General features: G+C 38.7%; 1 protein-coding gene across 1 annotated transcript in view; it reads right to left on the reverse strand.

Annotated features, from left to right (window-relative positions):
* The window catches only part of LOC140938086 (uncharacterized), a 69,701-nt gene that overhangs the window by 54,357 nt on the left and 2,864 nt on the right, over positions 1-12,480 (reverse strand). The window contains exons 4-15 of the mRNA XM_073387623.1: positions 10,234-10,511; positions 9,607-9,691; positions 9,363-9,488; positions 8,729-8,988; positions 6,720-6,810; positions 5,864-6,253; positions 4,935-5,366; positions 3,826-4,554; positions 2,607-3,011; positions 2,103-2,212; positions 1,417-1,705; positions 679-872 (exon numbers count right to left, since the gene is read on the reverse strand). Of these exons, the coding sequence (XP_073243724.1) occupies positions 679-872; positions 1,417-1,705; positions 2,103-2,212; positions 2,607-3,011; positions 3,826-4,554; positions 4,935-5,366; positions 5,864-6,253; positions 6,720-6,810; positions 8,729-8,988; positions 9,363-9,488; positions 9,607-9,691; positions 10,234-10,511 (3,389 nt within the window). The remainder of the gene's footprint in view (positions 1-678; positions 873-1,416; positions 1,706-2,102; positions 2,213-2,606; positions 3,012-3,825; positions 4,555-4,934; positions 5,367-5,863; positions 6,254-6,719; positions 6,811-8,728; positions 8,989-9,362; positions 9,489-9,606; positions 9,692-10,233; positions 10,512-12,480) is intronic.

Consider the following 12,480-nt stretch of genomic DNA (forward strand, 5'->3'; position numbering starts at 1 on the left):
ACAACTATCCTAGGATATATAAACCGTGCTCCTCATATGGATCATTCACTGTCAGGCAAGATCTAGAATATCCTGCTCACGTTATTGTAAGGGGTGGCGCCCTGTTAAGAAATTCCTCAGGAGGAGGAGAAATGGAATGAAACTGCCATTAAGCAGCTATCCTCTGGAAGGAAAATAATAAAATAGCTCTTAAACCTGTTAACGTCAGACCCAAAATTTTACCAGGAATCCTCGTTAGTAAAATTGTCCCTCAGGTATGAAATTTCACAATCGTTGATTCCCAGTACTTTAAAGTTGAAAATTGAATACTCATGCAAAAACAATGGAAATGTCAACAAACGAGTAGTGGTGGGGAAAATATGCTTGACTGACTGACTGACTTGCATTTAAGTGCTATTGGATTTATTGATTTATCTTCAGCAAGAGAGGATCAGTCCATCAACAGCTTTCTTAAATTATCACGAGAGGATAGTGGGACTTGTGGAATTGTTAGGGTGATATAAAAAGAGTGATGCTTTGTCCGATTCTTTGGTAAATACCGACAAATTAGTTTTAACGACTCAAGAACTATTGGTCATGGCGCTTAGACCTGCTTGGAGAGGAGCTAAATATCATGAAAGTTTTAGAAAAAAAAAAAAAAATATATATATATATATTTAAAAAAAATGAATTGTGTACCTGCAAGTAACTTGTCAGTCGCTGAATGTACTTATCTGCAACATTTATTGGTGCATCAAAGTCACTCAAAGTGATACGGCTTTGAGCTGGGGGCTTAAAGGCGGGATTATCTCGCATCGTCGGTGCTTTTTTGGAGTTGTAGTTAACATTATACCACCCTTCGCGCAATACTCCCTTCGCATCATCAGCATGTTCTGCAGATAGAAGTGGTAACACTTTTGCCTCGACATTCTCTCAACATTGGTTAAGCTATGTTGTGAAATGTAAAGACCAAGTCTTGTCTCAACAAAGTTGAAAGAGCTCTTCAAACAGCTACGATATTTCGAGAACAAAAAATATTAGAGATGTTGATGTTAATCTTTACTTAACAGGTCAAAAGATCTACCATGCCTCCACCAACACACTTCTATTGTTTTTCCCTCCACCACCACCACTACAACCACTACATGTCACTCCATCAGCATATTTTGATTTTCCTTCCACTCATTTTTATTGTTTTCCCGCCTCCTCCTCCCCCTCCTCATTTATAACATTATGCATGTAACGACTTTCTTTCGATCCAGCACAAATTTTACAACAGAATAATGGCGTAAAGGTAGTGGAATCAGTGGCTGCCTCTTTTGTTGTATTTGTTACATCACGCTTCAGAAACGTTACTAGAAAGTGTTGAATAAGAAAAGTTTCTGAGAGGGAAACGCTTGTTCCTCGTGGAGGAAGCCACTTGTTTTTTTGACTTACCAAGAGTTCTTACCACCACATGGCAGAGAACTAGTGTGACGTTCTCTCCAATCAACGTAAATCTTACGTAAGTGCCAAGCGCTGGTGGAGAACATTGTAATTTGTACTTAAGCGCTTTACCATACTCAGTGGAAACAACACAGGTCGTGTCAAAATCGCCTTCATTAGCAGACACGGTGATTGAGATCATCCCATGGTCCCGGGGGCAGCAGTCGACGTTGTCGATGATTTCGATAGATTCGACGTACAGCGGCCTTTCGAAGGTTACTCGCCACCAAGGGTTAGTCTCCTAGAGAAAACACACTCAAATGTTTAGTTCCAGGAGAAACTGGTTACTAGTCACGAAGCTGACGATTTTCATTCCCCCTTCAAGCCTTAATCACCTTGTTATTAGGCCATATTTATTAATAAGTAATTCTCAGTTTGAGTCGTTAAATTAACTTGACTGTTCCTGTATATCCCAACATTGTAAAGGGAGATGGAGGCCATTATGGTATAAGATGGTATAAGAAAAAGCCATTGTAATAACTTCAAGAGGAGCTTGATGAAATGTATCTCTGATGCTGTACAGTTGTACAAAGTTCCAAATTTTTCCGCAATGGTAGGTAAAGTGTTAAAAAAATTGGTTTAGAAATAAGCAATACAGCTAACCCGTGTTCCTTTTTTTTTTCTTTGATATTCCTTACCTTATTTGAACGGAAGCAAGTTGAATATGATCCATCAATGGCTAAAGAAGTGTGATGCGGCAACGACACGCTTGAACTTAGCACGATACTCTCGTGTGACAATGAACTTACTAAAAGAGAAATAGACTTGACTTAGGAGGGATGTTGCGAAAGGTACAGGGGCACGGCATAAAGCGCGCGTAGGGGCAGTTGTTAAAATTGCTCTCTTAAGAGGTTTTCGAGAGTCGGCTATTCATGAGCAAAGAAGAATTTGAAGAAAAGGGATGCCAATGGCAGATTTTAGCGTTTATTTTGAAAGGAGGAATTTCTTTAAACGGAATTCCATATCAGATGTGGTGCTCCTGATGAAACGAACCACTTAGCCCGTTACGAATTAACATTTTTGCTGACGACTCTGCAGGGTGAAAACAAAGAATTTTTTGTACAAAGTTTCGAGGTTTCCATGATGTCATTCTTAACTGACAAAATAGACTACAACTGACTTAAAGTATTTTAATCACCTACCGTACTGTTTCTGACACAAGAAATATTTTGCTGATCGACAATCAACGCTTTTTATTATCTTATTTGATGAGCCAGCTGACATAACAGCACAGCTTTGGATTCCATGGCCACCAGTAGGATATCCCAGCTTCCAAAGGGATTTATTGAATGGTGTGTTATCTATCCATACCCAGTCGTCCTTGGTTTGGAGTCCAAAGAATAAGTTGTTTGGCTTAGGTCTTCTCATGTCAAGCAAGCTTGAGAATGCAAACCTCAGCCCTTCCCTAGATATCTTGGCCAGTGTTCCTCCTTGAACTACTTTGTTGCAATATCCCAGAGCGTCTTGCCAGGTTCGAGGAAAGTTTGTGTTTATGGAGTAGCAACCGCCACGAAAAGGGAAGAAGCTGGAACTGCATGATGTTAGTTCTGTTTGGAGCAAATTACTTTGAATGAGTATCATTCTCACTTTATGGGCAGCTTTATCTTACATTTTTTTTAAAGACAGTCAATCTATTTCCTTATTAGATGTCTACAGCTATGAAAATAATTCATGATACATCGAAATTCAGGCGTTTTTCAAAAGGACTAGCGGGGTAAAAACAGGACAGTTTGTTGTTTGCATCACCACCCTAAATTCCATGGCAAGGAAACAGTTCAAAAAGGAAAACTGTCACTGGGTTTTTGTGTTTTAAGTAATGTTTTAAGAATGATTTTAGCCTGATATACATGTAGCCATAGCTATACATGTAGCTTCGTGTCAAGAGTTAATTCTGAATTCGTGAGAATAGTTTTTGTCGAAAAGAATTTGCTCAGGCCGGAAATATTTCTAAGGACCCACAATGGCAGTTGAACCTTGAAACGTCAGGTTGCGATTGGATGTTCTCACGACTGACGTATCAGACGTGAAAAATTAGCATCTTGGCCATGCAATTAGAGTCAAGTGCAACTTGTGATTATCCATTACAGCTGGTTTAGTGATTCCACGTCGGCAGTTGGCAAAGCTCAGGTCAGAGTAGATTATTCGATTTCTACGTTTAAGAAATGATTTACCTTTCTTACGTGTATATAAATTATGCTTCAGTCTAAAACACTGGCTCAAGACCTCGTGTTCTTCAATCTCTCGTTCAACTGGCTTTGAAAGGTTATGACAAAAGTTCTAAAACTAATTGACGTATCCTTCTCATCTTCTTATAATACTTTGCACAAGCTGAAAAAGAAGCTGGCCACATCTGATACTTACTAGTTTCATTACAGTTTGTCTTGATCTTCATAATTTGGTCTCTCGATAATGCCTGATCATAAATTTGTAGGCACGAAATTCTTCCGCGAAAATAGGCGGTTTGTCTTCTTGTCGCTCCAATTCTTACATCATACTGAGTAGCTAAATCCATCTTTGTTGAAATAACTCTCTTTATCACTGTACTGTTGTTGACAAAAACAGTCGCCAGTCGTGTGTGATAATCGTATGAAGTTCCAACAAAATTCCAAACGTTTGCTCTTAGAATGTTCTTTTCATAAAGCACATAACTTTTGGTACCTTTCCGGTTCATATATCGCACACTAACACCCAAGTTTGACGCCAGCACCTTCATTGAGCAGCCATAATAGTTGTTCTTTTCGTACTTGAATATTAGGCCAGACGTGTTGTTGAGATAAACCCAAGCAAAAACTCCGATGGAGAATCTGGTGTCCAAATTACCGGTATTCTTCAGTTCTACGTAACTGTTGTTGTTACCTTTAAAGAAGAATGAACCGTTTTTGTTTCCATAAGGACCCGCTGCAAACATGATGTCGTGAGATATAGCCGAGGTTCCTCTATGTGGACTGATATCCATAGTGCCATTGACACCACTTAAGGTAAACAAGGCTGAGGGATGAGGCACAGCTATAAAATCAATCGAAAAATTCATATAGTGTGTAATCAATGGTAAACCTGACAATGAATTTGTATGGTGCGTTCCCAAAGCGCCTAAACCCTAATCTTGATACTAGCCTCCCTCCCAGAATTGTAGGAGGGGGGTAACTGCTGAAATCCTGGAACCCTTAACCTATACCAGACCATTTGTGCTGAATTTTGATACCCTAAAGTAGACTAAAATCACCAAATCCCTGTCTATCCAAGAATCGTCATTTTTCAGAAGGTCGTACCCGATAAGGTTGGATGGGAGTATTAACAGGTTAGTTTTCTATGAAGTTTGAGCAAGTTATAGTATTTATTGTACAATATACAAGGTATCTCATTATTATGCAATTAAGTCCAACTTCCGTGGTGTCACAGTTGCTATTTCTTTGCAATGTGCGTACGTCGAGTACAAAAATGTTTCGGTCTTTTACGATTTGTTGTCCTACCTAATGTCTCTTCACAGATAAACCCCTGACGGACGCGGGTGCAATGTTGATCATTCCAGCGCCAGCCAAACCCCTTCCAAGCAGAATCCCAACTGATAGCATTTAAAAACGAACCGCATTTGCCATCACCACTAGGTTCTCCTGGACCCCAAAATCTGTTTGTCTCTGAGATATTTGTCCCATCCGACCAGACCCAGTTTAACCGACCACTCAGCCCAAGGAATAATTCGCGATCATCTAAAGTCATTTCTTTTCTCTGATTGACTAGTTGTTTTAACATCCTGGCATCACTGACAACTGCGAGATCGGCATCCTGTTTGTGACAAAATGACCGTGCTGAGATCCACGTAGTGGAATACCCGAAGTAAAACAGAAAACAGGCATGGCCTGATTTGTACCAACCAGGTGAGCAGTTAGACGTTGATAGGTTTCCTGCAAAAGTAAACAAATCAAAGGTGCACAGTAAATTAAAGTCCCTTAAGCAACTTTCAGATAAAACCTTCTATAAAAAGTGGTCTGCACCTGTACCTATAAACTCCCAGAACTACTACTTTTTTCATGACATGCATAAAAGTAAACCAAATTTGCTGCTACACATAGCCTGACAAAACGACCGACATTTCGCGACGTCACCATTGGTTTCCGCCGAAATGACGTCTGAGTAACGAGCGCCGAAATTACATACTGATGCTACGCGTGATTCTTTGGTAATAGCGGAAAGTTTACTTCACCCAATCAGAAGCACAACCCAAATCTGGATAGTGACACGTCATCAGTACAGAACTTCTGCTCTCGTTCCTCAGACGTCATTTCGGGGGGAAACAAGTGGTGGCATCGCGAAATATTGGCTGTTTCCTCAGGCTCTGTCACCCACAGGAAGGAACAACAAGCCCAAACTAAATGCTTTTTTTCTTTCTTTTTTCTCTTACCTGTTCTGGAAACATTATATGCGCTAAAAGAAAAAATGACATCTTTACTGCAACAATCCACATTTTTATGGTCATCCAGGCTAAGCATAGTTCCATAACGATGCCTTTTTATCGAATAAACCTTGGTTTTATGTCGTTCGTTTTGTTCATCACTTAGAGTAACCACAGCGATAGGAAACTTTCCCTGGTTCGATAGATCCAGTTTTGATTCAATGAAACTGTGTCCTCTGGACTCTCGAGAGTAGATAACATGCGCTACCTCATTCGGATTTCCCAGGGGATGTTTGAGAGTGAATCGGAATTCTTCGGAGTAAAGACTGTGTCCATAGGGTTGTGAGGAGATTCGGTAGACTTTGCCTTCGTATGAGGAAACGTGGTAGGTGGTATCACCTACAATTGAGCAGAAAAGTAGCTTCACAGAAGTATAAGTCATTGATACAAAGCAAACTCGAAGTTGTCAAGAAATGTAAAATAACTAAGGATGGGTATACGTGAAATCTCAACGGCAAATGCCGTGTCAGCGAATACTATTTGTGACCATCACCTTTTTCGTTTATTTTGCTACTGGAATAGGTTGAAGTTATTTCCTAGGATAAAAATATTTACCAAAAAAAGGAGAAAAAAAATCAGAAGAGCACAACAATACACCACAAAATTTTGTAAAATTGGAATGATCGTCTATATCACACACCAACGACCTATTAACTCTTTCAAACCTTTCACAAAACTACTTTAATTTTTGAAATGCCCAGCTAAAGCGGAATCCAAAGCCTCGAATGGGAAAATAAAAACTTGTCAGACAAATACACATTAAGAGGCAATTATAATTGTTATTTTTTTACTGTTCTGTAAATACCTGTTTGGTTACAAGTTCCTTTTTGGAATGAAAAGTCGTCGAGTGCCGCGTCTCCAAGATAACTGGTACCTCTAACACCATCAACAATTATCTTAGAAAAGAAAAAACAAAATACTGACACAAATAAACAGCATAACGGGAAAGAAATCTCTTCTTTCCAACATACATATTTAAATAAGTGACATCATAAAGTCTGCTTTTTTGTGCAGTCTTCCACAAATCATCACATAGGTCAAAGTGAAATACCACGTGCATTTCATGTTTTTCAGACTGCAGCGATCACAAATTCTAAGATCTTTAGGAGTTTTAGGAATTGTAAATTTTCCAGTTTCGATTTTTAAGTTATGATTTCCTATTCTAAATTTGGAGGCGACACGTTTATGTTTAGGATTCTGGATATGATTGATGAAGTCAGAGTATTTTGTTTCATTTTTGAAGATGGAGTAGAATTTTATTTTGTTTTTTGGTACTTATCAATTTGAGTGGGTGGTTTTTTAGTTGTAGTGAAAAATTATTTTCGGCCTTCGATAGGAAAGCGGAAGGGTTTTAAAGTTAACTGATTTCTTATTAATATTAAGTTGTGTACATAAAAGATTTATTTTATTTACCTAAACTGATTTACTTTCTAAGGTCATTTTACCTCATATGTTTAACCAAAGTTTAGCAATGTTGTCAGGGGGTTGATTTTAAAGGTGAATCCAAAATTTGAAAATATTCATTGTTATTTGTGACTTGAGAGATAATAAGTATGCAGACGTCTCCCATTAGTAAAATGAGCGCACCGAAATAACCTCATTTTTAAAGTGGAATCTCATTACGTTGAAGGGGAACAGATTAACGTCAATGACGTCATAGCCTTTTGTCTTCATCTCATGAATAACATGCAATGGATTCACTTTAAGATAAGGTCATGTATTATTTTCAGGGGATTTATCTGAGATTCCAGATCGATGAATGTCTTGCTTTTTTATTTGTTGAGTAAAAACTAAGAAAATAATTGATCGGTTGATTCGAGAAGTCGAAGGAATAAGCGCAAACTCACCTGTGACTTAAATTCACTGAGCCATAACGCAAACTAAGCAATTTTCGGCCAATTTCATTGTCTATCGCTCTGGATCCGGTTTTTCCCTCCACCACCACCATATTTCTATTGTTTTCCCTCCCACACCACAACCACCACCACTTTTGTAATGTTTTACCTTTTACCACCACAAGGTTTTTTTTGTTTTCTCTCCACCACCACGACCATCACATTCCATTATTTTTCCTCCTCACCTCCACCATCATATTTTTTGGTTTTCCTTCACCACCACAACCACCACAATTCAATTGCTTTTCCTGCACTACCATGCACCACCGCATGACGTGTTATTCATGAGGCTATGACGTCACTAGCCTAAATGCATTGTACTTAAAAAAAAGAAATTCTACTTCAAAAATCAAGTCGTTGCGCCCCTGTACTACTTCTCCCTGTTCTGAATACTAAGCCCGCTAGGCCCTTGCAAATTATCTATCAGAACGCAACCACATGTATGACGTCAAGGGAAAGGTGATTTCTTTCTCTCGCCTTACATGGCGCGCAGACGTGAAAATGTTTGCGAGCTTAGTCAGCTTGAGCGAGTGAAAGCCTCGAGAAAGTATGACAGAAGCTGTTTCAACTAATGGCCAAACTGGTGAAAAAGAGGCCTGTGTAAAGACTTTAACTGTACTAAGCCTCCTTTCAAAGAAGAAATAAAAGTTCCTAGAAAGACGGGTACAAATGTCTTCCACTGGTATTTTGGAAACGTAAAAATCCTACCACTAGGAGTTACAGATGCAAATACGTTAGGCCAGCTTTGTGTCTGTCTGGTAATACCGAAATGTGCGATTTTTATTGTTAATTTTAGTTCCGCTATTTTGTTAATTGGATGCATAAGTATATCATACAGCAAGTGGCTTTCACAAAAGCAAATGAAATTGAAAAGAAGAAATAAACAAAACAAACAAATAAATATGCAAATGTGACTCACTTGATAAACTGAAGACTCGTTGATACTTATTTGCCCTCGTATCCACAGGTCTCCACGGTTTTCCGACTTTAGCCAAAGCGGTTTCAACTTGTTTGAGTCTTGGCGTTTTATGTATATAACAACACAGCTCATGGTATCACCATACATGTGGTAGTAGAATGTCATACATTGCGGGCCCCTCATTAGTGGGCTAACTAACCGAGCGGTGTCTCCTGCTTTTCGGGGAGCGGAAGTCTCTATGTAAATATACCGACCATTGCCTAAGTAACAGAAGCAAAGGACTTGTACTACACTTTTTAGAGTTGTAATACTTGAGCCTTAAAAACGTACTCTTCAGCTACTGTATCATGATTCGATGCTTCAATATTTCAGTTCTGGTGGTCATTTAAGGATTTATGCCTCTAACACTCTAGAACGGGTGAAGTCACCGAAATTATCATAAATTATTTTAGAAGTCTTAACAATGATAACCAATGTCACAACTTTATTAGCTTGGTTGAATATTGAAGATATCCTCCACTGCAATTTAACCACTGCGTTTTTTGTTGATCTTTAGTTTTTTTTTGACAAAGTTATCTCTTCATTATCATAGAATGTAATGAAACATGACCATTTTAGAAAAGAAGAAGTTTACCTGTCGTGTGATCTCTGCTTGGCCCGGTATCTACGCTTGGTGTCTTGCCATACCTTCTTGTCCATTTAAAGCTGAAATTGGCACTTGCTTTCCAAGAACACCAGTGTTTATCGAAGTTACAGTTCCCTTGGGAAAAGCAAAAAAATAATAAATAAGCAAAATTATGAACAATAATTTCATCGCCAATTTTAAGACTGACTTCTTGGGCAGTTTAATTACTCGGTTAATTAAATTTATGACTTACCATCACACAAGCCATCGGTAAACGAAACGTCATCTACAGCAATATCGCCACGAAAGCTCGGTCCGACAATTGCTGTCAAAACAACCTGCAGTGACAGTTTATCAAAGTAGAGAAATCTAAGAATCGGCAGAAGTTGTCAATGTTATATTAAAACAACTAAAAATGAACAGAAGGAAACTTTTTCACTGAGATCAGTTTACACTGCTCGTCCGGAATCCTGCTGAGACCCTAGAACAAGCTGGCTCTATGATTAGGGGATGCAACCAAGGCATATAACCTCAAAACCGATCGAGCTATAACGAACAAAAACAACAGAGTGAAGATCCATGTTTTTACTGCGGTACGTAAGAAACGCGATGTTTTGAAACTTTTCGTTAAGCCTGGTTACATTGAAAAGCAAAGAACGTCCACGGATACCTTCGTTTTGAAACACTGCTTAATAAAGTGTTGACGCAATAGTCCAAAAACCATGAAGAAGTAATTTTCCCAGTACATGTATTTAAGCAGTAGACCACACTTTCTATGGCTTTACCGGCGTGATAATCCACGCGGGATGTTGGGAGAACACGAGAAAAGTTGGTAAATTACGAGCCGAAGGCGAGTGATTTACAAGCTTTTTCAACCTACCCGGAACTCGCCATTGTAAACTATATCGACACCAGCCTTCAACCATCTGTTTCCTTGTCCTCCTGATACGCTCCATAAGGTGAACAATTCACTATCCCAGTCTTTTTCTTGGACTTTATTTGGGTAAAGAGATACATGAAGGGTTCCTATATGACGTCCGTACATATGGTAAAAAAAGTGAAGACATTTTGGACCTTGCAGAAGAGGACTCAATAACCTTGCTTTATCATTTGGCCTTCTGGGAGACGAAGCTTCAATGTAGATGTAGTTTCCTCCTCCTACAAATGAAAAAATGGAGCTTAGTCGGCATTACAAAATGGCTGTTTTCAAGAATCATCATCATCATCTATTAGCCTTTTTGTTACAGCAAATTTTACAGGATACAGCAGGTTGTTAGGCGAGGAGACCTCAAGAAACCACCGGGCTTATAGGAGAGGCCACCTCGACATCACAATGTTGTAACAAATAAGGGCCGCGAAGAAGTGCGGCTAACCTAATGCAGTTACTATTTTAATAAAAACTCTAGCGCTTTGTTCTTTAAGATAGACAAGCTTGAAAAGTTTGTAAAAGATGCAGAGTCTAGGTTCTTGGTACAGTATTGTGAATTTCTTGATGTCCGTATGACAGAAATGTACTCGATAATTACTGGCTGTTCTTGTGTCATATCTATGGACTTCACTGTTTGTCATAAACAGATTGCGGAAGAGTGGAGGCAGCAGATTATTGTGGTGGCGAAACAAATTTAAAAGTATCGAGCGTATTGAATTGGAAAATATCTAGAATTTCCAATTTGGAGACTAGAGGAGCAGTATGTGCTTGATATTCTGAATTTCTAATAGCTTGCACAGCCCGTTTTTGTAGATAGTAAATTCTGTGTAAATTAGATACGTAAGTAGACGACCATAGACGACCACGTGGAGTTAAAATAGGTAATATAAAGATAAATTAATGTGTAGTACAGCATGAGTTTGATCTTACAAGATAAGTAGAAACGCTTCCTGAATAAATACCGATTGATTTAGTGATTTGTTTACAAATAAAGTTTATGTGATATTTCCAAGTAAGATGTTCGTCTAGGTACACCCCAAGAAATTTAGTTACATTGCTTTAAATTAGAGGTTGACCTCCAAAAGAGAGAAAAAAAACTGTGATTGAATTTCCTGTGACTCGGACTAAAGGTAACATAATTTGTCTTTTTGATATCAAGTAAGAGCTTATTGCATCTTAACCAAACATCAATATTTAGTAACCCATTATTAAGCAAATTCTCTAAGTAGTTGGGATTAGAGTGTGAAAAAAAAGATACTCGTGTGGTCAGCAAAAAGTAGAAGCTCAGTTAATTTGGGGGCTTTAAGAAGATCATTTATGTAAAGTATAAAGAATAATGGGCCTAAGATGGATCCTTGAGGAACTCCACGCTTAATGGTCCACATTGAGGAACAAGTTTGATTAATTTGGACGAATTGCTGACGGCAAGAAAAGTAGCTTTTTATCCACTGCAGAGCCACATCACGGATACCATAGTGCTCCAGCTTGGTGAATAAGATTTCATGATCAAGAGTGTCAAAAGCTTTGGAGAGATCTAGGAACACACCTACAGTAGTTTCACGCGGGTCAATTGCCGAAGAGATTCTATTTATCAGATGTATTAGAACATGGGACGTTGAATAGTTCTTACATTTCGAGGATTTTTCCCGATATTACTACAATTGACGTCAGCTGTAGAAATAACGAAAGAAAAGGGGGGCAGCGGAGGCGGGGTAGCGTAGTAGGACAAAATGGCGTAAGATTTCATGAATTATGGGGGAAAAAATATCCGGACCACTTCCCCCAAACATAGCAAGAATAGCAAACACACCAATCAACAGATGACAACAGCTATTTGAAGAATGCCCGACAGAATAAACACCCCTTCATACTGAAACTGCCGGGAACCCCAATGGTTTTCCTAGAGGATAAAACATCAGTACCTAACGTTTTCAGTAGCTACTCGTTCATCCCCCGCGCACATTTTGAGACAAGTTTAGTGATGCTCAGTTGCTATGGTTCCGAGATATGACGTCATAAGTAGCAGGTGGTTAAACCGATTTTGGGTGAAAACACATGTTTTATTCAAAGTTTTTCAACAACAAAAGTAAATCTTCTGACTAAAATCATGCCGAAGAGATTCTAAGAAGAGAAGAGATTGCTCAAGTGCTTATTTATGTGTTATTTTTCATATAGAACACAAAAAATTATCTTTCCTCG

This window comes from Porites lutea, chromosome 5 (genome assembly GCF_958299795.1).
Source record: "Porites lutea chromosome 5, jaPorLute2.1, whole genome shotgun sequence".
In the NCBI taxonomy this organism is placed as follows: Eukaryota; Metazoa; Cnidaria; class Anthozoa; order Scleractinia; family Poritidae; genus Porites; species Porites lutea.